Below are 21,468 nucleotides of genomic sequence, written 5' to 3' on the forward strand. Positions count from 1 at the left end.
ACGTCATGTTTCATAATAATCAAGTGGAAGCACCACACAGAAGATCTTTAGATCAGAACTTTTCAACGTAAATTCTTCGTTGTCTCATTATACTTGCCATAAATATGATATACTATAGTAGTATGTAGGTTTGTGCATTGAAATCAGGAATATTATTGCTTCATTTATTTGTAAAAGGTCTTCCTGGGATGTGTGTGCATCTATGTGCATGTGCCATGTGTGTGTTTGTCTTTAGTCAGTGGACACAGTGTAATCAGGCATGCTGCTTGATCATTGCTAAACTCCTGACACTTTGGACCCAGCATGAAGACGGGAAAGGTAAGCGTATTTGGACATGTACATTCTTTACATTCTTTGCGCTTTATAAATGGCTACATATCTATCTCCTTTTACTGGTTCATGGAAAGCAGTGTTTGAAAGCAGGTGTCGTTGGCGTAAAGATGCTTAAAGCTTAGAGACTGTTAAATGAGAGGACACTGGCTTTTAATCATCAGGGCGTCCTGCTTGCATTATTACCTTGCTTAAGACACTCTCGTGATTAAAATTATGTGTCTGCTTCAAAGAGACCTTAAACTTGTTTAATTACTTTTGTGTGAAAGCATTTATTAGTTATGCTGCAAAAAGCCTGAGCTGCTGGGGCCTGAATGTTTCTCATTCGCTCCCCTTTTTTAATCACTGGGTGTTCAAACACCACTCTGTCTGAGATTAGTAATTATTATTCTCTGGGTCTCTTTCACAATGTGTCTTTTGTGCTGTCTTCCTCCCCTCACCCTTGGCCAGTCATGGCAGATGACTGCCCCTTCCTAAGCCTGGTTCTGCCAGAGTTTTCTTCCTTTTAAATTTGAATTTTCCATTCCCACTGTTGCCATCTTTTTCACAGGAGGTCATTTGTTTTTGAGATTTTCTCTGCTACTGTACACTCTTTACCTTACAATGCAAAGGGCCTTGAAGTGCCTGCTGTTGTGTTGTGGTGCTATATACATCAATCTGAATTGAACTTGAACTTGAACATTCAGGAAGTTACATCCAGCTTGTGTTAGAGCAGTTTGGAGCTGAATGTGAAGTGACTGGCAGGAAATGGGAATTAGCACCTCCAAGTGCAAAGCCATGGCTCTCGGTTAATGGTAGACTGCCCACTTTGGGTCAGAGATGAGTTCCTGCCCCAAATTGAGTAGTTTAAAGATCTCTGAGTCTTGTTCACAAGTGAGGGGAGAATGGAGCAGGAGTTCGACAGAGAGCTGAGTTAAAGGAGCTGAGCTTAAAAGCAAATCTCAAGCTTTATAGGTTGATCTAGGGTCCTACTCCCACCTGTGGCCATGAGCTGTGGCCAGTGACCAACAAAATAAAATTGTGGATACAAGCAGCAGGAATGAGTTTTCTCTTCTCTGAAGGGTGTCTTTGCTTAGCCTTAGCCATAGGGTGTCGAGCTTGGTCATGTGGGAGAGGCTCAGAGTAGAGTTGCTATTCCTCTTCACTGAAAGGCGGCTGCTGAGGTGGCATTGGCATCAGACCAGGATGCCTCCCAAATGCCTCTTTTTTGGGTATGACCTACAAGCTCAGGACATGCTGGAGAGATTATATATTTTGGCTGACTGAGATTGCAGTGAATCTCTGTAAAGACTGCTATGTAACCAATGTAAGTGGCCAGTGCTCTCACTGGCATTCATGCTTATCTGTATATTAATTGACCTGTGGTTGTGTCTTGGTGCCAGCCACAATAAAAAAATATATAAAAGGGTGGGGCATTTTCCCTCCTGGGTCCCCACTTGTCCCCCACCCCCTTCTTCTTGAATCCATTCCAGTAGTTTCTACAATCTCCTTCAGCAATTTCCTGACATCAGGGAATTTATATCTTGATAGTTACTCCTGTTGAGATGCTACGTAATAGGCTAATCACAGTAGTTGTCAGTGTGACACGTAATTACATTTCCGGGGAGGTCCACCACAGCTTATGACATGGGTTATATAAGGGTGGTCATACCAAATATTCACTTTCAAGTTTATTGGAGTTGTATAAACTTTATTTTTGCTTTATAGATTGTATTTCCATGTATATTTGCATGTTTCAATAACTGGCTGTTATTGGGTTAGCCATAGTGTTGTATAAAGAACTGAGAGGTGGCTCCAGACCTTCGCACAGCACTGTATTTTTATTTCTACTGTGAAATAACACTGAGTTTATTATAAATAAAGCAGCTTGTGTTTGTTCGTCTATTAATTTCTGTGGACTCATCATTACTGTTCACTTCTGCAGCAGCTAACAGGCACTCTAGCTCTGGCTGTGTTCACAGCCACTCTGGGATCCCTACAGTTTGGATACAGTCTTGGAGTCATCAACGCACCCCAAAAGGTAGACTACTTCACCCTTACTAAGCTACCCAATTGTCCCTGCCAGCCAGGGTGAACAAGAGGGATGTAAAATTCTGTAGCAATTTGATGCTTTTTGATTACATTGTTAGGTAAGGTAAGCTTTATATTTAGCACTAGACTGGATGACTGGGAAGTAGAGATTGACTGATATAGGATTTTTAAATAATGAAATGACAGTGAAGTTTGAAAATAATCTTATTGTCCATTGTTGCAAGTTTACATTCTGTCCAATTTAGTCATGGACTGTAAGAGATGATAAAAATGACCTTCTGATTACTATAGCACACATATACACACTTGGGAAGATCCTCTACACGCTCAGTACATTTAACTTTCAGTGTAGTGTTAGTGCTTGAGTGGGCGTATTTGAAACCGAACAATAATCTTTTCCTAAATCTAACTGAATAGTTTTAGCAGGTAAAACATCACCGAATAGTGAACCAGAATCTGCCAGGTTCCACTACCACCTCACTACAGAAGATTTGAAATTTAAAAACTTTTATATTTATCAGTATATCATCAATATTGCAACTTTGTAATGAACATCAAAAAGTTAAGAAAATGATTAAATGAATGAAGAAAAAATTAACTAATGTACTGTCTGTGCTTTGATGAAACTTCTTTGTACACTGTTATGAAATGTGGTGAAAAAACAAAATCTGTCTATACATTTGTATAAACTGTGTATACTGAGGGATGTTCATGGTGGATTTTCTCCCTATAGGACTTCACGTTTGGATGCAACATATTTGTATTTATTTGTGCAAGCAAATTTTGAGTCAAGTCTATCTCTATGTTTGCAGCCTTCCTCGTACTGTTTCATAACATGTCTGTGTCTGTATTGTAGATCATTGAAAAGAGTTATGGCCAGTCCCTGGGTGTGTGGACAGAAAGGGCTGCTGGTTCATCAGAAAACATCACAGAAGAAGACCCAGGTCACCACCCTTCTGTGATCATGTATTGGTCATTGTCAGTGGCAATCTTCTCCATCGGTGGCATGGTATCCTCCTTCTTGGTTGGATTTGTGGGTGATCGGAAAGGGAGGTAAGAAAAGAAAAATGAATTAAAATGGCACAAGTGAAACAAATTTGGTTAAAAAACTAAAAGCTAGAGTATGGAAAATGATTAGACTAACGACAGGAGTGATGTAGCAAGTTTAGGGAGGAACATTTTTTGTATTAAACTGTCAGTTTACTTTCTCTTGTTTTGCAGGGTAAAAGGGATGTTAATGGTCAATGTTCTGGCTGTAGCAGCTGGACTGCTGATGGGTCTTTGTAAGATGTGGAAGCCACACATCATGGTCATCTCAGGCCGCGCTGTTATGGGTTTCTATTGTGGTACATTAACGAACATCTTACAGTCTTCAATCAACACTCACATAATGAAATCACAGTGTTTAAGGGTTTTATGGAAACACTGCGCTGGGATTTCTAAATGAACAAGAGTTCCTAAATTGCACATGGACATTAAACAACAGTCTTGTTATACTGTCGTATCTGTAACTGCAAATGTATTAATTTAAATGGTTTCACTTATAATGCATATTTAAGGTCTGGCATCTGGGCTAGTCCCTATGTACATTGGGGAGATTGCACCAAAAGCTTACAGAGGGGCTCTGGGAGCATTACACCAGCTCGCTGTTGTCATTGGCATTCTAATCAGCCAGGTGAGCTACAGTCATCCACGCACATGTACATGCACATCATCTTTGCTCAAGAGCACATGGAGGATATAATCTGAAATGTATATGTTGATGCAGGTAATAGGTTTGGATTTTGTGCTTGGTAATGATAAAATGTGGCCCCTGTTGCTTGGTCTGTCTGGAGCTCCAGCAATATTACAATCCCTTCTGCTGCCTCTTTGTCCTGAGAGTCCACGATACCTTTACATCCTATTGGGCAAGGAGCAAGAGGCTCGACAAAGTAAGTACAGAAACTTACTCCTCATCGTGGAACTTTCAAATGTATATTTTGGCAGTACGCTTGGGTAAATTATTGCACATGAGAGGTATTAGACACACTGTTGGCAGCTGGTTTGTTTAGCTTAGAACAAAGAGTAAAAATAGAGGATAACAAAAACAAAAAGACCAAAAAACAGGACACCGGGGAAGTGTTTTTATTATTTTTGGAGACCTTGATAGGTCTCCAACTGGCAACTCCTGGCAATATGGCGAATAACTGAATTTCCAAGATTCCTAAATAGCTTTTACTTTTCTCTGGCAATACTTTTTGGCACATTTACTGATTCTTTTATAGTGCTTTTCTGCTCTCCAGGAACACTCAAACAATTAACGCCAGCATTTTGCCTCCCATATTAAAGCCATTTTTAAAAGCATGTTTTTAACTGTACAGGACATTTTAAATTATAGTCCTACAACAGTTATTTAAGTAAGGAATTGGAAAATTTTATGATTTGTTTCAGGTCTGTGTCGTCTAAAGGGGCCGTATGATCCAACTATGGATCTGGAAGAGATGAGAAGGGAAAAAGAAGAGGCAAACAAAGAGGCCAGAGTCTCTATCTTTTCTTTGGTAGGTGTCTGTGCAGTTTTATTGTTTATACACCGTTTACCATTCATTTTCACAAAATGTCAATATTTCAGCAGCACCTCAAAAGAAAAGTTCAGGTTTTATGGCTTTAAAACAGTTATTTTTGTATTTCAAATAGCCTGAGCCACTAGAAATAATATTGCAACCAGAATATTTCTGAGTGTATAATACAGCATTCTGGTATTTCCACTGAATTCCCCAAAGAAAAAAAACACCATTCACACAAATTTATCAACAAAAAAAAAAGTTGTTTTTTTTTAAAACAATATTTCACTTTTGTCTGTTCTCTCCCAGATCTGCTCTTCTGTATACAGAAAACAGCTGGTTGTTGCCCTCATGATGCACCTCTCCCAGCAGTTGTCTGGCATCAATGCTGTGAGTGGAAAAAGCAGTTTTAACTCTGTCTGAGTTAACTGACTACAGACCTGTGACTTTTCCTAAGTATGCAACCACTCAGAGTGTCAAGAAAACCTTTGCTTGTTTTCTCTTTAAGATCTTTTACTACTCTACGGCTATCTTCTCTCGAGCTGGTGTCAGTCATCCAGTTTATGCCACTATAGGAGTCGGGGTCATCAACATGATCTTCACTATGGTGTCTGTGAGTAGCAATATGAATACAAAACACACATAAACTTGCAAAAAATGTAAAACAGGAACCATGTACTGGCATAGTATTGTTTCTTCAATCTACACACTGTTACATACATGTAAACACACACACACACACACACACACACACACACACACACACACACACACACACACACACACACACACACACACACATTTATATGTATATATGTGTTCCAGGTGGCACTGGTGGACAGGGCTGGCAGACGCACCCTAACTCTGGTTGGTCTTGGGGGAATGTGTTGCTGTGCTGTTGCCATGACAGTGGGCCTCAAATTGCAGGTTTGTCACTTCAGATTCACACCCTCAGTCTTTTTGCAATGCTTTGATCATATTATGTAGTGCAGAAAAGTTACATCACTGTTGATATCTTGATCAACTTGTTTATCAGTCTGTATTTTAAAAGTAAAGCAAACAAAAAGACTGTATAAAACAGGCAATTGCATAATTACATTTAAAGATAATTATAGAATATTATTATGTGTTAAGTTCAGATGTCATTTTGAGTCGGGAATAAAGCCAGAAAAAATAGCTGGAAGGTTGGGTTCTGCAGAGAGAGCTCCTATATTTCTTGTGCATACTCAGTGAGACACGCCTATGAACAGAAAGTAACAAAAAGTGCTCAAAGCGCATTTTTTCCTTTTTAATGTCCATAAATTTGAATAAAAATGTTTTTCTTGATTGATGTGCTCTTTCCTCCAGAATGAATATTCATGGATGAGCTACGTCAGCATGTCAGCTATCTTCCTCTTTGTAAGTTTCTTTGAGATTGGGCCTGGTCCCATTCCGTGGTTCATAGTGGCTGAACTGTTCAGCCAGGGACCTCGACCTGCTGCTATTGCTCTAGCTGGCTGCTGTAACTGGACCTGCAACTTCATCATAGGCATGACCTTTCAGTATATACAGGTGAGGGGGAAAAGACACACATAGGCAATGTAAACTTGTGCTTCTCGTGAACCCAAATAGGTTGACATATCTCAGCTTCACTAATAATTCCTGATTTGTGTTTTTAATATTTCTCATCAGGATTGGTTGGGTTCTTACGTGTTCATCCTGTTTGCCGTGCTGCTTCTTGGCTTCGTACTATTTATTTATTTTCGGGTGCCGGAAACCAAGGGCAAATCCTTTGAAGAGATTGCTGCTATCTTCCACAAGGGACGTTGGATCCCTACAGATAATAGTGAACTGCAAGAGCTTAAATCATCCACAAATGCCTAAAACAAAAGCTGTTTGCTTTTGAAGTCTTATTCTATGATATACAAGTGTATATTCGATATTATTTCCTAGATGCTCGTTTATCACACACTTATCAATTTAGCGTTATAACGACCACCTGATTTGTTAAAGAGAAATTTTTTAAGGCTTGTGAACTACACAAAAACCAACGCTGAAATGTTGGAAAGTGTCATGTTTCCATTATGCATGGAGAAAGGTTTACATTTTATCAAAATATGAGGGAAACTTTCAAAGAAGCTACAATCATTTTACACTGACAACAAATAACATGACATGACTGACTACAGAAAATTACAACCCAACTCTGCAGTTCACCTCAGCTCTACGAAACTTAGTTTATATGTGTAGCATCGTTAGTTTCCAGGATACTTACTACTGTTTTGGTTCTCTTTTATCATCCTCATAGTGATATTTACAGCCACTGCACATTATTATTTTTAAGTATATAAACTAAATGTAAACTACCTACTCAAGACCAAAACTGAATAGAGACTGGCTTATGAATACTGACATATTTAGGAGCTAAAGAGCTAGATGTCGGCATATGAACAAGGGGAGAGCAAAAAATAGAGCAAAAAGGAGAATGAATATTGGATTTGAATTCATCCTGGGTTTCAAATTAATACTAATTTTGCTCTTTGTGCTAGTGTGTAAAATACTCAGCTTATCAGCTTTAATCTTCTGCCCCCAAGTGGTTATAAAAAATAGTGCTGGCTATTGGCATTAAAGCATGAAAAAACTTAAAACTTAATGAATGAGCTAATGAAACAGCACTGAAGTTAAAACTTGAAACACAAGAGACAACAAACTATTAAAGTGTATGACTATGCTGTATGAATGTTTAGCTGCCACCACCGGATATTATTGACTTACAGGAGCATGTCACCTTTAATCTGCAGAATAATGTATGTATATCCATGTATGTGTCTTACACAAATGAAGTTACCCAGTGATTATATTAATAGTGAGTGCAAGCCTTTGTTTACTTTGTAAAACTGATCAGTGCTTTGAAAGCTAATCATGGTGTAGTCCCTGTTGTGATGTTAAATTACGTGAATTTGAAAGAACATTTATTTATACTCAGTTTAGATTGAAGTGACGTATTAGATGTGATTTTAAAGACTGATAAAGATTTATATTATAATTATTATTATTAATTTCTGCATCATCTTACAAAGTGCACCTGTAAAAAAAAAAAAAAAGAAAAACGGAAAAATGGAGGAACTTTGTGTGTTTACAGTATGTAGCAACACACAAAAAAGACCATTCACTTTGGAAATTCCATGCAAAGAGTCAAGGAGTTCAGAGAACAGATGGTTGGAGATGGGTGTTTAACTGATAATAGAAGAAATTTACTTTGCTTTCAGACACATCTGCTTACCCTGAAACACAATCTGTTTTACGCAGCCCCCAGCAACACCCAGGGAATAATTCAAGACCAATTTGCAGTTGTCAGTGTCATCACTTCACTGTATAAGCACCACTGTTGTGTTGTAAATTAAAATCATCATGGGTTAATGCACACATGGAAACACAGGATGGTGCTTTCTCTATCTATGTTTATCTTTAACCACAACAATAACAACCTTTGCCCTAGAGAAATATATATAAATTTTAATGTTCACATTACAAGTTAACAGGCCATATATGTTATGCTTTTAAGAAAATATATTGTCTGATTTTCTTTGTACAAGAAAAAATAAAAGAAGTATTTTAAATCACAATTTTCATTTCGCTGTTTTATTACATTTCACTGATGGACAAACGGCAAATGAAGACATCATGGAAACTCTGGACTGAATTTATCTGCCTGCACTGATTAGCTCAGCAACACCAAAAGACCCGAAAAGGGGTCAAATAACATGGATCATCATAAATTCTATCTTTGGAATAAAAAAAAACAACTTCACAACATCTAACCATGTCAAGAACACTCTCAAGGAGGTATATAATTGTCAAGGTCTACATTCAAGAGATGTCTTCATGAACAGAAATACAGAGGGTGTACAAAACACAAAACAAGAAGGCCAGATTAGACAGAAAACATCTCAAAAAGCCTGAACAGCTCTGAAAAAGCAATCTCTTATCAATCTCTTTTCCTAATCTCTCCAGTAGAGCATGCTTTTCAATTAGGGAAAAGAAAATTAAAGACAGAGATACCCATAAACAAGCAGTAAGGTGGCTGCAATAAAGGCCTATCAGAGCATTTCAAAGGAGGAAATGCAACATTTAGTGATGTCCATGCCCTCTAGACTTCATACACTGCATGCAAAGTATATTTAAAAATATTTATTTTAAAAAAGTTTATCAAATTAATTTTGAGCCTCTAGTGGACCATGCATAAAAATAGCTGTAATTTCTAAACAGTAATGCACTATTTTCATTAAACCCAGTGAATTAAACCTGAAGGTCTGAACTTCAAGCACATCATGTCTTGACTGTTTGATTTAAAAACCATTCTGATGGTGTACAGAATCAAAACTACAAAAACTGTGCTTTGCCCAAAAATGTGGACCTGGGTGTACTTATTATGTAGGGGTCCCTGTTTTACATGATTTGATTTGAAGATTCGAATTAAATGAGCTCATAAATGCTTTAAAACACTTCACTAGTTTTCATATAGCCTACTGTTGATGCAGGGGGACTTTAAAAAAAAAAAAAAGGCTTTTTTGGATAGGTCTGTACAGGTGTGCAAGGCAGGGCGGAAGTTACCTCCAGGAAGCCACTGCGCTCCAGCGCATAACGTTGCAACGTTTATATGAGCGCCCCCACCCTCCTCCTACTAACACGTCACACATGCCACCGGAGCCCGTACCTGCCCTCTCCGCTTCTCATGCGGTACAAAAGCTCCACGCATGCGAAGTGACTCTCCCTTTTCTCTTTAAGATATAAGGTAAGCTAAATGTTCAGGCTCAAGTTTAATATTTTTGACAGTAGCGCTGACGTTATGTGCAGCGCTTGTTTGCGGTGTAATGAAAACTCACCTCATCTCTAACACTGTGATGCATTCGTTATCTCGACAGTTTGTCGGTAACTTGGAATTAGTGGGCGCTCGTTGAGGTTTTTATTTAGCACTGTTGTCAAGCTAACATTAGCAGCAGTATCGTTATCCAGTGTCAGTGGATGTAGGTTGGGTTAGCGAGCTAACGTGGCTAACTATGACAGAAAAGGGACAGGATGAAGGTGCGGTTAGCGTACTGTTTTAAAGCTGTAGTGGCGGATGATCATCTGGCCCAGCTGCCACGTAACCTGCTAGGTCGTTAATGGGGCTTGTCTAACCTTAGCAGCCTAGCCAGTGTGAGAAAAACGCGACCTTTTGTTTTGACCCAGTGAACGAAAAGGGTGGCTGACAAGTTACCGTGTTGGAGTATTATTTTTTTCCACTTAGTAGTGTTTATGGGAACATTTGGGAACCCAACAGCTTGGTGTCCAAATAGATTTAGCACATTCACATATGACGTTAGCCGTTAGCTTTTCGGGTGGATAGCAGGCAGCTTGGATACCGTGTATGGGTGCAACGCCTAGAAATGTTTACACTAGTTTGGGGAATGCATGTTAAAATTATAGCTTTATTGAACTTTTAGAATAATGCAATAATTATTTTAAAACAAATGCAAAGTAAACAAACTCAAAGTAATTCGAAAGGGATGGCTGACATTAGATCAAGTATTGAATTGTGATAGATTGAGCTAAGTTGTCATGTTTATAATCTGGAAATCTGTGCTGATTACTCACTTTTTAATGTCACTTATATAATTCCTCTTGTAAACTTGCAATGGGCCATTGGTTTTTGACACTATACAAATCATATTAACCAAATTCTTTGTTAAATCATCATCTTATTATCATTGTTATTTTTTATTGTATATATTTTTTTAATTTAAAAAAATGTATCCTGGTGATACAGTACAACCTGTGGATCCACTATGGCAGATGATGATTTCTCCACTGCTGATGCTGGGGCCTCTACAACATACCCAATGCAGTGCTCTGCACTGAGGAAGAATGGCTATGTCATGCTGAAAGGACGTCCCTGTAAGATAGTTGACATGTCTACCTCCAAGACTGGCAAGCATGGACATGCAAAGGTAAAACCACTTTGTCTATACTTTAGAATTCAGCGCTTAAGGAACTTTAGCCTGATGGGTCTCAGTTGTACAAGTAATACAGAATGCTTCTTTGGCACAAGGTAAGCTCTAATCAGTTCATTGTTCCCAGGTTCACCTTACTGGACTTGACATCTTTACACAGAAAAAGTATGAAGATATCTGCCCATCTACCCACAACATGGATGTTCCAAATATAACAAGGAAAGACTATCAGGTGAATGTTTCTTTTGGACATATCTTGCAATATTGCTTGCTGTGCAGGTTAAACAATTTAGTACTAAAGGGTAGTAACTGTTTGGAAATTTGTTTAAAGTGTGAAAGGAATGAATGGTTTGACTGCTGAAGGGGTGTGTCTCATTTATCAGAGCTGAAGTGTTGCTTCAGTATGTTTAAAAAAATATATACAGGCATCAGACTGGTCGGTCAGGTTTTGGATTGACCAATAAGCAGTCTTCTCTAACTGTTGGGCTATTTAGAGGCCGTAGTTTTCAGAAAATGCATCTTTTTCTTCGTATAATGAAATCTTCTATGTAGCAAATGAGTCTTATAATTTGCATTTTCCTGGTGGTGGTTTATTATGTTACGTTCTACCTATGGATGTATAGAGGCCCACGTGACAGATTTCAGGTTTTGTATAGATGTGCCACCCAGACCATACACTTCACAACTTCTTTGGTGTCTGCGGTTGTCTAGGTGCTTTTCCACGTAGTGTGCACTTTTTTTTTTTTTGGTAATGGTTTAGAATTAAAGACTGTACATGACACTGTCCCTGATAGGCACATGCACAACAAAGAATGACAGAGCACATTGCTAGACTGCTAAGTTTAAATTTGAATGAGAAATGATAATTGCTGTAACTGCAAATGCAGCAGATACTGGGGATGTTAAACAATAGTTATGTGAAACCCAAAACCTAAGACGGGGGCTTGATCTATACTGAGTTCAAAGTGAGTAATCAGCCATCTTGCACTGTTTGGGAATTGCATCATCTGGATCTTGTAGCAACATCAAATGATACACAGATGTAAAAATTATACTACTGTTACCTTAAATTAGAGCTGGGCGATATACGATTTTTTCATATCACGATATGTTTTTTCATTTCAGGCGATAACGATATCTATCACGATATAAGCCAAATAACTATATTTGTAAGATTTAAATGTGCCGTTGCTCACAAGTAAAATGTGAAATAATCAGCAGCTTGTTTTGATTTAAATATTTATTTCCCATAATAAGTTCAACAGGGTAGATGTACTTAAGGAACATGAGACTTTTTCAGATAAATAAAGGCAAATCTTGCAAACTACACAAAAGGCAGCTGCTAAAGCGTTTAAGTTTCAAAATAGAACAAACAAAACAGACTACTAAATTGTCAATTCCACTTAGAAACAAAATATTAATTCTAAAAATAAATCTTAGTTTGTTTTACAGAAGAACAGACAAAATTGACTAACTTTTGTCAATATCAAATAAACTGAGAACTAAAAGGAAATTCTCAAGCTCTCCTTGTTGTATAGCTTAGCTTTTCAAACAGTTTTAACAGTTACTTTAGTCTGACAAAAGCCGAATGACGAATTAGCGCTTCCAGTCAGAGATTGAGCATGAGCATGAGTTTATTGTATTTCCAGACTTGCTTTCGGCACAATCTACTGTTTTTTTTCTCAGACTTGAAATGGCCGAAATACCTTCACACTACGGAACTTCTATGGCTCCTCCGTTCGACAATCTCTCCGGCATTGGAACCATCATCTGTGTTCTCTTCAGTAACCTTCGGTCACGCTCTCGGTTGATTTTTCTCTAGTCGGCACACTCATTTCCTCCATTACCCGGGCGGCAAAGCGGCTGGCTGCTTCCCAAACAAATACACATGTGCGGCTTGGCACTTGTGCTATACGTAACAAGTCACGCGACGTGATGCTGAGGCTGTGATTGGTTCGGTTCTGCGCTACTTAATTTGGATTGGCTGTTTTTTTTTTTTTTTTGTTTTTTTTTTGTTTTAAAGAGGACAAGAGCGGCGAGGCCTATCGCAATAGTTTAATTTTTCTATCGAGAAAAAGTTATTTCGCAATACATATCGTTATCGTTCTATCGCCCAGCTCTACCTTAATTTGGTGTCACTAACTTAATAATCTCGTAAATTCCATGTAATTGGCATCAGGTACTAGTTCCTTCTGGTTGTAGTATGTATAAAATAATAGGGTTTTTCCTCTAGCCCAGAATACCACTGTGCAATATATAACCCACACGGTAAATGCATAAAAATTAGAAATGAAGTGTTATTTTTTCCCAATATTTGTATTAGGGCTGTGCGATATGACGAAATATATCAGATGTTGAAATTAAAATGTCTATCGTTTCATATTATACGCTGTCGTTAGTTTCGTGATGTTGCAAAGTACAATGTTTACGGCAAGATCTTTTCCTTGTTTGGATGGTCACCACAGAGAATACCAACATAGCCAGTGGAGATGAGGGAGAACCAGGTAGGTCCAAACAGAAAAACCAGTCAAAACAAATCACGGATCTTATTCCTAAACGAGGGGCTACCTCTGTAGCATGGATATAGTTTGGTTATGAAAAGTCTGACACGAACCAGAAAACTGTACTATGCAAATTATGCCGCAAACCAGTCCCCACCACAGACTCAAACACGACAAACCACTTCTACTAGCTACGCAAGACTCATGTGTAAGAGTGTGGAGAGTTTACAGATGAGAAGCAAAAAAAAAAAAAGAGTCATTAGGTGCTCAAAATAAACCTTAGACTCAAACTTGAGAAAAGGCTTTTCCCCGCAGCAGTTTCATGGATCAGTCAAAACACTCGACTCCAGGTACACGACGGCCAACTGAAAACACTTCACACAAATAGAATTCCCCGAGATTCGCAGAATTTACAGAAAATGCACTATTTTGTGGTATGTCGCTATCGGGATGAGAAATGTCTTATATCGGGATATGAGATTTTGGGACATATTGCACAGCCCTAATTTGTATATTTGTATAATGGATATTTTTTTGAATTTTGTTATTGATCTAAACCACAATGTTCTGTGTATTGCTGCTTCACAGTAAATGCTTTCTGTTGGTGTGAATCACCACAGTGTTATGAAGAAAGCATTAAAATTAATGTTTACAGCAATTGCAATAGGAAAAAGTACTTGAATCACTCTTATGATTTCCTAAACTATTAACCTCTTCCATTCTGTTTACAATGGCAAATTTAGGTAATTGATGTGGCTGATGGTTTCTTGGCTCTGATGGATGACAACGGAGAAACCAGAGAGGACCTTAAATTGCCAGACAATGACCTGGGAAAAGAGATTGAGAGGAGGTTCACTAACGGGGACCAGTTTATGGTGAGTTCCTGTGTCCTGAAAAAAAAAAAGTTCTAAAATCCAAATAAATTTTAGAAGCAAATTTATTTGGATATTTTCTGATATATTGCATTTCATTTAGTCATAAATGAACTCTGCTGTCTTCACTATATTTACTTAGTGTCCATTTTAATAATGTAATAATTAAGAAAAATTCCTTACGTTAGTCTAGAACACTTGTATTCTTATGTGCTATTTTAAAGTGTACTAGTGTACTTTAACATGTTTTAGTGGTAGAAATGTCCTGGCCTATCAATTTGAGAAGTCATCATGCCATACTGGATCAAACATATTTGCATAAAATATATACATAAAAATCAAGGTGATGTGAGAATACTGGACCCAGATCTTAATTCCTTTCCATTTTCAGGTCTCTGTGTTAAAAGCTATAGATGAAGAGCATGTAGTGGGCACGAAGACCATGACTTCCTAATAAGTCAAGGACAACGCTGGAGACCTCACAATCCTATCCTCCATTATGGTTTTGGAGCCTCACCAAAGCTACTGGCCTTTGCCCCACACCGCCACCAGATTTGCTGCTGTCAGCTAAAATCCAGAAACTGGACGTGGTCAGCTTCTTCTCTATCTAAAGCTCAGACGTGACTGGCATTCTCTCTAAACAGTCATCTTCCCCTTGCCATCACAGCATAACTTTGCAGTGGGTGCTGATATTATTCCAGTATTTCCTACAAATATTTCAGCACTCCATAACATTCCTGTTTGAGTACTCGTTACGTGTATTTGCTTTTAAATTACGTTTTATTTTTAAAAAAGTTAAACATTTTCAGATGCCTGTAAACATGGCTTATGTTTACAGGGTTAGATGCTGTACCTGATTTATTCTCTTTAATGTTTCCCGTAAAATAATTCAAATTCAGCTGGCTGATATTTGCTCCAGCTATAATCATTGCACAGTTAAGAGACCCTAAAGCATTAACGTTATTAGTAGCTTGACTATATCTGCCTGCCTTTACAAGTGACGCACAGTCATCTGCATGCACATTCATGACTAGTATACTCATGCCTTAGCAGCTATGAATTTATGTAAATGAGAATTTTACTTACTCATGGCAGGATTTCTATAGCTCATAGCCAGGACTCAAGATGGGCCTTTTTTTTTTTTTTAAATTTTTTTTTTTTTTGCAGTCTCAGCTGTTATGAAGCTGAACAGGCCATAATGGGGTGATTGGGTGGGGCCATATTCTCCTCTATGCTATAAAACTTTCCTTTCACTTGAGGCCTTTACAAGCTGTCAGATGTATAGAAACTGATTTTAAAAGAACAAAACACTTAAAAACATGTGCTATTTAGTCTTAAACTCTTTATTTTAATTCCAACAGTTTTGTCTCTATTGACAAGTACATTTCGCATTCTCAGAATGCTACTGATATCATTTTTCTTTTTTTTTTTTTTTTTTTTTTTTTTTGGCAGAAATTGTCAAAATATTGTATGATGTAGCAAAATCTGTGGAAGTTATACTTTGAGTTATCCAATTCTTGTTGTGACATTCATGACGAGCAGAAATTAGAAAAGTGGGAAAATGGTAGTTACAGAGTAGTTGAGTAAGCAGGTCTATTTTCTAGTCTAAAATGCCTCACAAGGAGTTTTATTACATATTGCTTAGGTTAATTACTTCTCCATTCACAAACTGTTCCTCGGAGACATCAGGTAATGGCAGGAAATCAGAATGTGTTTACATGCACTGCATCAATGTTGCTGGAGAACCTGCATTTATATGCTGGTATTGTTGGTTTTCTCCCCTACCTCCTAATGGAAAATAAAAACTGAATGTAGTGTTTTGAGAGTATTAGCATTGCTAACTAAATTTAAAGCATTGCAGTCAGTTTTTTCTTTTTTCTTGTTTTGTTTTTTGAGCTGAGCATTTGGATACTGTTTCAAGAGTGTACAAAAACCCTCCTGTTTAGCTTGTGTAGATGAATTAATCAGACTGGTTAGAGGTTTTAGTCTGCCTTTTGGTTTTTGGTTACAAGTGTCCATGTGTGTATACATTCTAACACTAGCTATTCATTTTTAGTCATGAATCTTTGTTGTTGTACAAACCCTGTTCAAACCTCAGTTAAGCAAATGCATTTAAAACTGTAGCTTTCTGTAGCCGAAGTCCCCCAGTCCCTTACACCATGTAGAGAAAATGTTTACATGATGGTTATGACGTTAGGTCATTGCTAAAAATCTACAACAACCAGACTTCTTACATTTATGTGAACACAGGTTGTAATAAACATTGGAAGATATTCTTTTTCCTTTGCACAACAACAGCTGCTCTGTAATGTTATTATTTTATTATTGTTTTGTGTTTTTGTTGCTTGGACTTGAATCTAAGCTTAATATTCCATTACATCTGTCAGCAAATTGTGTGTTTTGTAATAATTGTATTCATACTGTACCTATTCAGTGTGCAACCTGGTCTTCTAAAAACCTTTGTTCCCTTACAGCTAAACTGGAATGGACAACTTAAAATTTCTCCAACAAGACACTGTGCAGTTTTGCAAGATGTTCAAAGTTGGCATAAGGAGGCAGGCTGGCAAGTGGGAAAATTATATCCAGGAGTTAGTCAGTGAAAGCAGGGTCTTTCCACTTAGTTACCTATTAAGATTTGTTGTTATTCAGTGGTTGGTTGTAGGTGCAAATACTACTTGGTTTTGTTTACAAAAAAGAGATGTTTTGCTTTACAACTGATTTTGATTGATGGTCTGAAAATGAAAAGATGTTTTCAAAGGCTTTACAAAATGCAATTGCAAATTAATTTTACTTGTATGGGAACATAATTTCAGGAGCCAAAACCATATTGTGTGATGCTTTGGCAGTTTCATGCCAGATTTCCTTCCTGACACAACCCCAAAGGGATTTGTCTCTCCTCGTGGAGCTTTGGCATTATAACAGTGGCTTCCAACTACCCCTCCCCCCCCCCCCCCCTTTTTTTTTTTTTTTTTTTTTTTTTTTTTTTCTTTGGTGTGTGTGTGTGATCTGAAACACCGTAACAGCAGTACCCTGGAATGCAAAAAGCAAAGGCTACTGCCTTAAGACCTTACTAAATAGACTAATGCTACATTTCAAAGTGAGAAGTAACTTCTTCATGGAGGTGGAAGAACTAGCAGATGAAAGCTCAAAAAGCAGGAGGAGCCTGTGTAATGAAGTTATTAGGCAGACTTTGACAAACAAGGGCCCATGCTCGACAGCTTGAAGCCCCTGCTTGCCTTCTCAAGCACACAAATCTGCTCACAGCTAAAGCCTGCAGAACCTTAACCTGATTTTTACTCTACTTTAAAAGCAATAAACTGAAAAAATGTGGTGAAAATGTAACCTGTCCATTACAAACCACAGTAAACATTCTTTTGCAGAAATAAAACTATAAATGTTAAACTAGAATACACCGTAGTATTGTGCTGCTTCTTTTTTCTTTTCATTTTTTTGGTGGGTTAAATTGTCATTGCACCTATGAAGAGATGGCTACACTACCATCATGGCCCAAACAGAAGATGTGCATTCCTTAAGCCCCTCTGTTACATTTGTTTCTAAAGTTGAACCCAGGATAATGGACTCCAAACATCCTACAGCTGATGAGCTACACAAATTGGTATTTCACATCATGCCATTTATCCTCTGTTTAGCAGTCTTGGATGTGTCTCTCACAGAGACTTAGGTAGCAGTATTAATCCGATTCTGTTCAAGGAAATGTTTACGCTGTATATGAGATGGCCCTGTGCTGTGCTTGTAAATGAGCACTGATAAGACTGTGTCATCAGTGAGGATAATAAATGACTTTAATTAGCATGTCTTCTATTGCGAATAATCTTTCTTCATCATGTATTATTCTGGGGGAATCTATCTTTTTCTCCATCAAAAGTATGCACTTTACTATATAATTTTGACTCTTCTGGTGTATCTTCATTTGTATATGGACCAAAGGTACATTGTAGCATCTTAAAACTGGAAATGAGATGCATGTACTTGCTAATGTCTGGCTACTGTTTTGTTTCTGAAATAACAGCTCATTAAGATGTTACTGGCTATAAAAACTCATTACTATAACCATAATTTATATCCTTAATGTACAGTATTATTTTGGCTATTTAAATATTCATGATTGACATCTCAGAGGTGTGGCTAAGTTTGAACATGTATTGCAATCTCTAATATCTTATATGTTTTTGAATTGGAGGTGGGAGCAGTGTTCATTTGGGCAATGTCACAATTTCACTATTCCAGATGTGACTGAAATTCAGAATAAAATGTCATTGACATGTTTCATAGCCAGATGAAACCTGTTCGCTTGATGAATTAAGCAGATGAAGGATATGGAGTTGATTCTAAATGCTGAACATTTATTTGGTAGGAGTTCACTGGAACTCTCTATAGGGTCCAAAGATATGTTGGCGCACATGAAGGAAAAACTAAAATAAACTTGTCACAAAGACAGAAAAAAACCCCTAAACTTCAGGAACAGTCATATCTAAGATACGTGCATTCTTACAAAGAAGAAATGCACTGGCCAGTAAATACCAAAGAGCCTAAAAGATTACTGAATGCAGCTGAAGTGGTTTCATGTCTGCACTTTAATCCTATCTTGATTGTTTCCTTTAAAATCCAGTGTGGTGGTGTACAGAGGCTAATTTTCAAGACAGCAGTGTGTTGATGGGGATGTATGAGATGGCGCTGTAATCCTTTCATCATGTAACGTTACATGTAAATTTGAAAGCTCAGAGTTATGAATCTAAAGTGTTTAGTTGTAAGTAAATTTAAATTCACGGCAGTTAAAATCTTCATATTCAACGGCTAGTTCCAGTAATGTTTGTTTTTCATTGTAAAAGATCAACGAACATTTAAAAAGTCAGACAGAAACAATGGGGTTAAAGGTTTTTACCTAAACTGCTCAGCAGATGGCAGTCCAACATCAGAGATGTTCGTATTGCTTTTGAACTGTGTGCATGATAGCACAGGGACAACAAGGGAAAGTACTTTTTTTTTCAAGTTTATTCAAGTTATCCAGAAATTATACCTTTTCCCCCACAGATGAAGAATTCACTCTGTGTTTTACGTATTCTCTGATGTCTAAGTTCTTTAATTCAGGATGAACAGTGTGAATAGCCAAACTGAACCTATTCAATCGAAGTCACCCCAACGTGTCTCAGCCCTATTCTTGAAAAATGCAGTAGCCTTGGTAAATAGATTTTGTAGAAACTACATCCGTATCACTGTGCAGATTTTATACTGTTTTATACAAAAACAAAAATCGACACAGAGAAGTCTTCTGTGATCTTCAAGAATTCTTTACAGGGAAATGCCAAACTCTTTCAAAACTCATGTGGGGAGCAAAGCAGGGATTGTAGAGGGGATTGGCAAAGGTTTTATGAGCCATTCCACAGTGCTCCGAACCTGTTTATCCAGACAGTGAAGCAGCTGGATTCCTGGTTGACTTTGAGTGGAGATGAACCAGTTTCAAATTATTAGAGATTTGATAGAGTTCTGGGATAGAGGGCTTGCCTTGTAAGTCAGGGTAAACAGTACTCACACACACATAGGGTACATACATCAGCAGTGGGGTATGGTCAAACACAGAAAGTACGTTTATGTAACTTTGGGACCCATTTCTCAAAACAGCATGAGATGGGGAGAGAAGAGATCAAAGCATTAGTGCGAACCATGTGCTTTTATTGAAACTGCATGGGATTAACTGTGCCTGTGTGCGAAAAAGCTGAGTAAAAATATAGAGCTATCTTCAGCTTTTAGTGCCACACATAGGGTAAGAGCGATATCACACTGTAAAAACACAAAAATGTTTATAAAAGTGAATCAGAGCTGCATCACCCTGGTACAAAACAAAGTCTAAAGGAGCACTAGTGGGTGTAAATGTTCATGTTAGATTAAAAACTACCCAGTTACCACTAATCTTATCATACAAGGCCATCACTATGCTGAAACAGGCTTTCAAGTTCAAAAAACTACCTAGTCTATGCAACAGACCATTTCAGTTGAGCCGACACAGATTTGCATCTAACCAATGAATAAATGAATAAATCAAAATCACAGAGACACATGGTAGTGTCAGGTGAGATGCTTACCTTAGATTTTAAAGTGTGTTTCATCCATTAAAGCTGAAAAGTCAAGTTGAAGTTACGTTGCACTGGTTCTTTTATTCATAGAAGATCACATAAACACTGCTGGAAGTCCTTACAGGAATATTAAACATGGCACGGAGGCAGGCAGGCATGAAAAGATCAAAGAGCAAAAATCTCTTTATTAAAATGTATCAATAAATAATCTAGGAGGTGAAAAAGTGCTACGCAACATTAATAAGTTGAAAATCACTTCCCAAACACCATCTCATCTTCGTATCTGGAAAAGAAATAACACCTGAAGTTTTTTAAACTACTGCAGATAAATATGACTTCTCCAACTTAAACATGTAAAAACAGTAAAGGTTTAGCATAATTAATTAGTATTAATAACTTTATATTTTGTATTTATTCATTTACAGATAATGTGACTTGTTTTAAAGTGTGTTATATATTACTTTTTATGTTTTTAGCATGTGGTAGTGGTGAAGTGTTTTTGAAAATAAGGAAAGTTTTACTGCAGGCTCCAGATTATGAAGTAAGGAAAGAACTGAGTGAAGGAACGCTTTATCTAAGGATCTGAAGTCCATAAGAAGGTATTTGTTCTCCTTTTAGTTCCTCAGTCCTAAAACGTGAGAAACACCAGGTAAGGTTTCTGTACAGCTGTGGTGTCTGAGTTTGTGTGTGCAGCCATCTTTGCAAAAATACAGTTAAAAGTACTGCAATATAATGAAGTGACCATCTCTTCTTAAATTAATAGAGTATTTTCTTTTGTTAGGAAAAGCAGTGACTGCGGAGATGGTAATGTACATCCGTTGGCCTCCCATATTTCTCAGCAAGTCTTGGATGGATTGCAATATCATTTTGGACACATGTTCCTGAACCACAAAGGATAAGTCCTAATGACTTTGTTAATTCCCTGACTTTTTCTAGTCTGGCTCTGAGGCTGAACATTTGTGGTATTTAAAGATGGATTTATTTTTCTTTGTATTTATTGAAGCAGATAATGAGACTAGAACAGAGACTGGACAGCTAGAGGCGTCAACTTTCAATTCGAGACTTCATCTCTTATGTGCTATTTGGTGTTAGATGTTTGTGGGGGAAAATCTGTGATTTTGAGCTCTGCA

General features: G+C 37.6%; 2 protein-coding genes across 3 annotated transcripts; both read left to right on the forward strand.

The window, feature by feature from the left end:
- The first annotated feature begins 223 nt into the window (after positions 1-223).
- On the forward strand, positions 224-7,990 carry slc2a2 (solute carrier family 2 member 2). The gene is made up of 12 exons (XM_085256788.1): positions 224-318; positions 2,255-2,350; positions 3,218-3,414; positions 3,583-3,707; positions 3,921-4,036; positions 4,130-4,292; positions 4,792-4,898; positions 5,211-5,291; positions 5,410-5,514; positions 5,727-5,828; positions 6,249-6,452; positions 6,573-7,990. The coding sequence occupies exons 1-12, from the start codon at positions 304-306 to the stop codon at positions 6,762-6,764; spliced, it is 1,503 nt and encodes a 500-aa protein (XP_085112914.1). The 5' UTR covers positions 224-303; the 3' UTR covers positions 6,765-7,990.
- Positions 7,991-9,515: 1,525 nt separating this feature from the next.
- LOC146552180 (eukaryotic translation initiation factor 5A-1-like) lies at positions 9,516-17,654 on the forward strand. 2 transcript variants are annotated; one of them, XM_085257297.1, is made up of 5 exons: positions 9,516-9,675; positions 10,690-10,870; positions 11,001-11,105; positions 14,118-14,249; positions 14,638-17,654. In XM_085257297.1, exons 2-5 carry the CDS (start codon positions 10,709-10,711, stop codon positions 14,698-14,700), a joined length of 462 nt encoding a protein of 153 aa, XP_085113423.1. In that variant the 5' UTR covers positions 9,516-9,675; positions 10,690-10,708; the 3' UTR covers positions 14,701-17,654. The 2 variants fall into 2 exon arrangements, with proteins under 2 accessions (XP_085113423.1, XP_085113424.1); XM_085257298.1 differs by lacking the exon at positions 9,516-9,675 and adding an exon at positions 9,811-9,965.
- The last annotated feature ends 3,814 nt before the right edge of the window (positions 17,655-21,468 follow it).

This window comes from Mchenga conophoros, linkage group LG19 (genome assembly GCF_057382185.1).
Source record: "Mchenga conophoros isolate Kocher_MC1m ecotype Shallow Benthic linkage group LG19, M_conophoros_male_GT1.1, whole genome shotgun sequence".
NCBI lineage: Eukaryota > Metazoa > Chordata > Actinopteri > Cichliformes > Cichlidae > Mchenga > Mchenga conophoros.

Coding starts and splice junctions, on each gene's coding strand:
- slc2a2 (XM_085256788.1), top strand. Junction 3,708..3,920: donor TGTTATGGGTTTCTATTGTG/GTACATTAACGA, acceptor TGCATATTTAAG/GTCTGGCATCTGGGCTAGTC. Junction 4,899..5,210: donor GAGTCTCTATCTTTTCTTTG/GTAGGTGTCTGT, acceptor GTTCTCTCCCAG/ATCTGCTCTTCTGTATACAG.
- LOC146552180 (XM_085257297.1), top strand. CDS start 10,709: ATGGCAGATGATGATTTCTCCACTGCTGATGCTGGGGCCTCTACAACA. Junction 10,871..11,000: donor GCAAGCATGGACATGCAAAG/GTAAAACCACTT, acceptor CATTGTTCCCAG/GTTCACCTTACTGGACTTGA. Junction 11,106..14,117: donor TAACAAGGAAAGACTATCAG/GTGAATGTTTCT, acceptor TGGCAAATTTAG/GTAATTGATGTGGCTGATGG.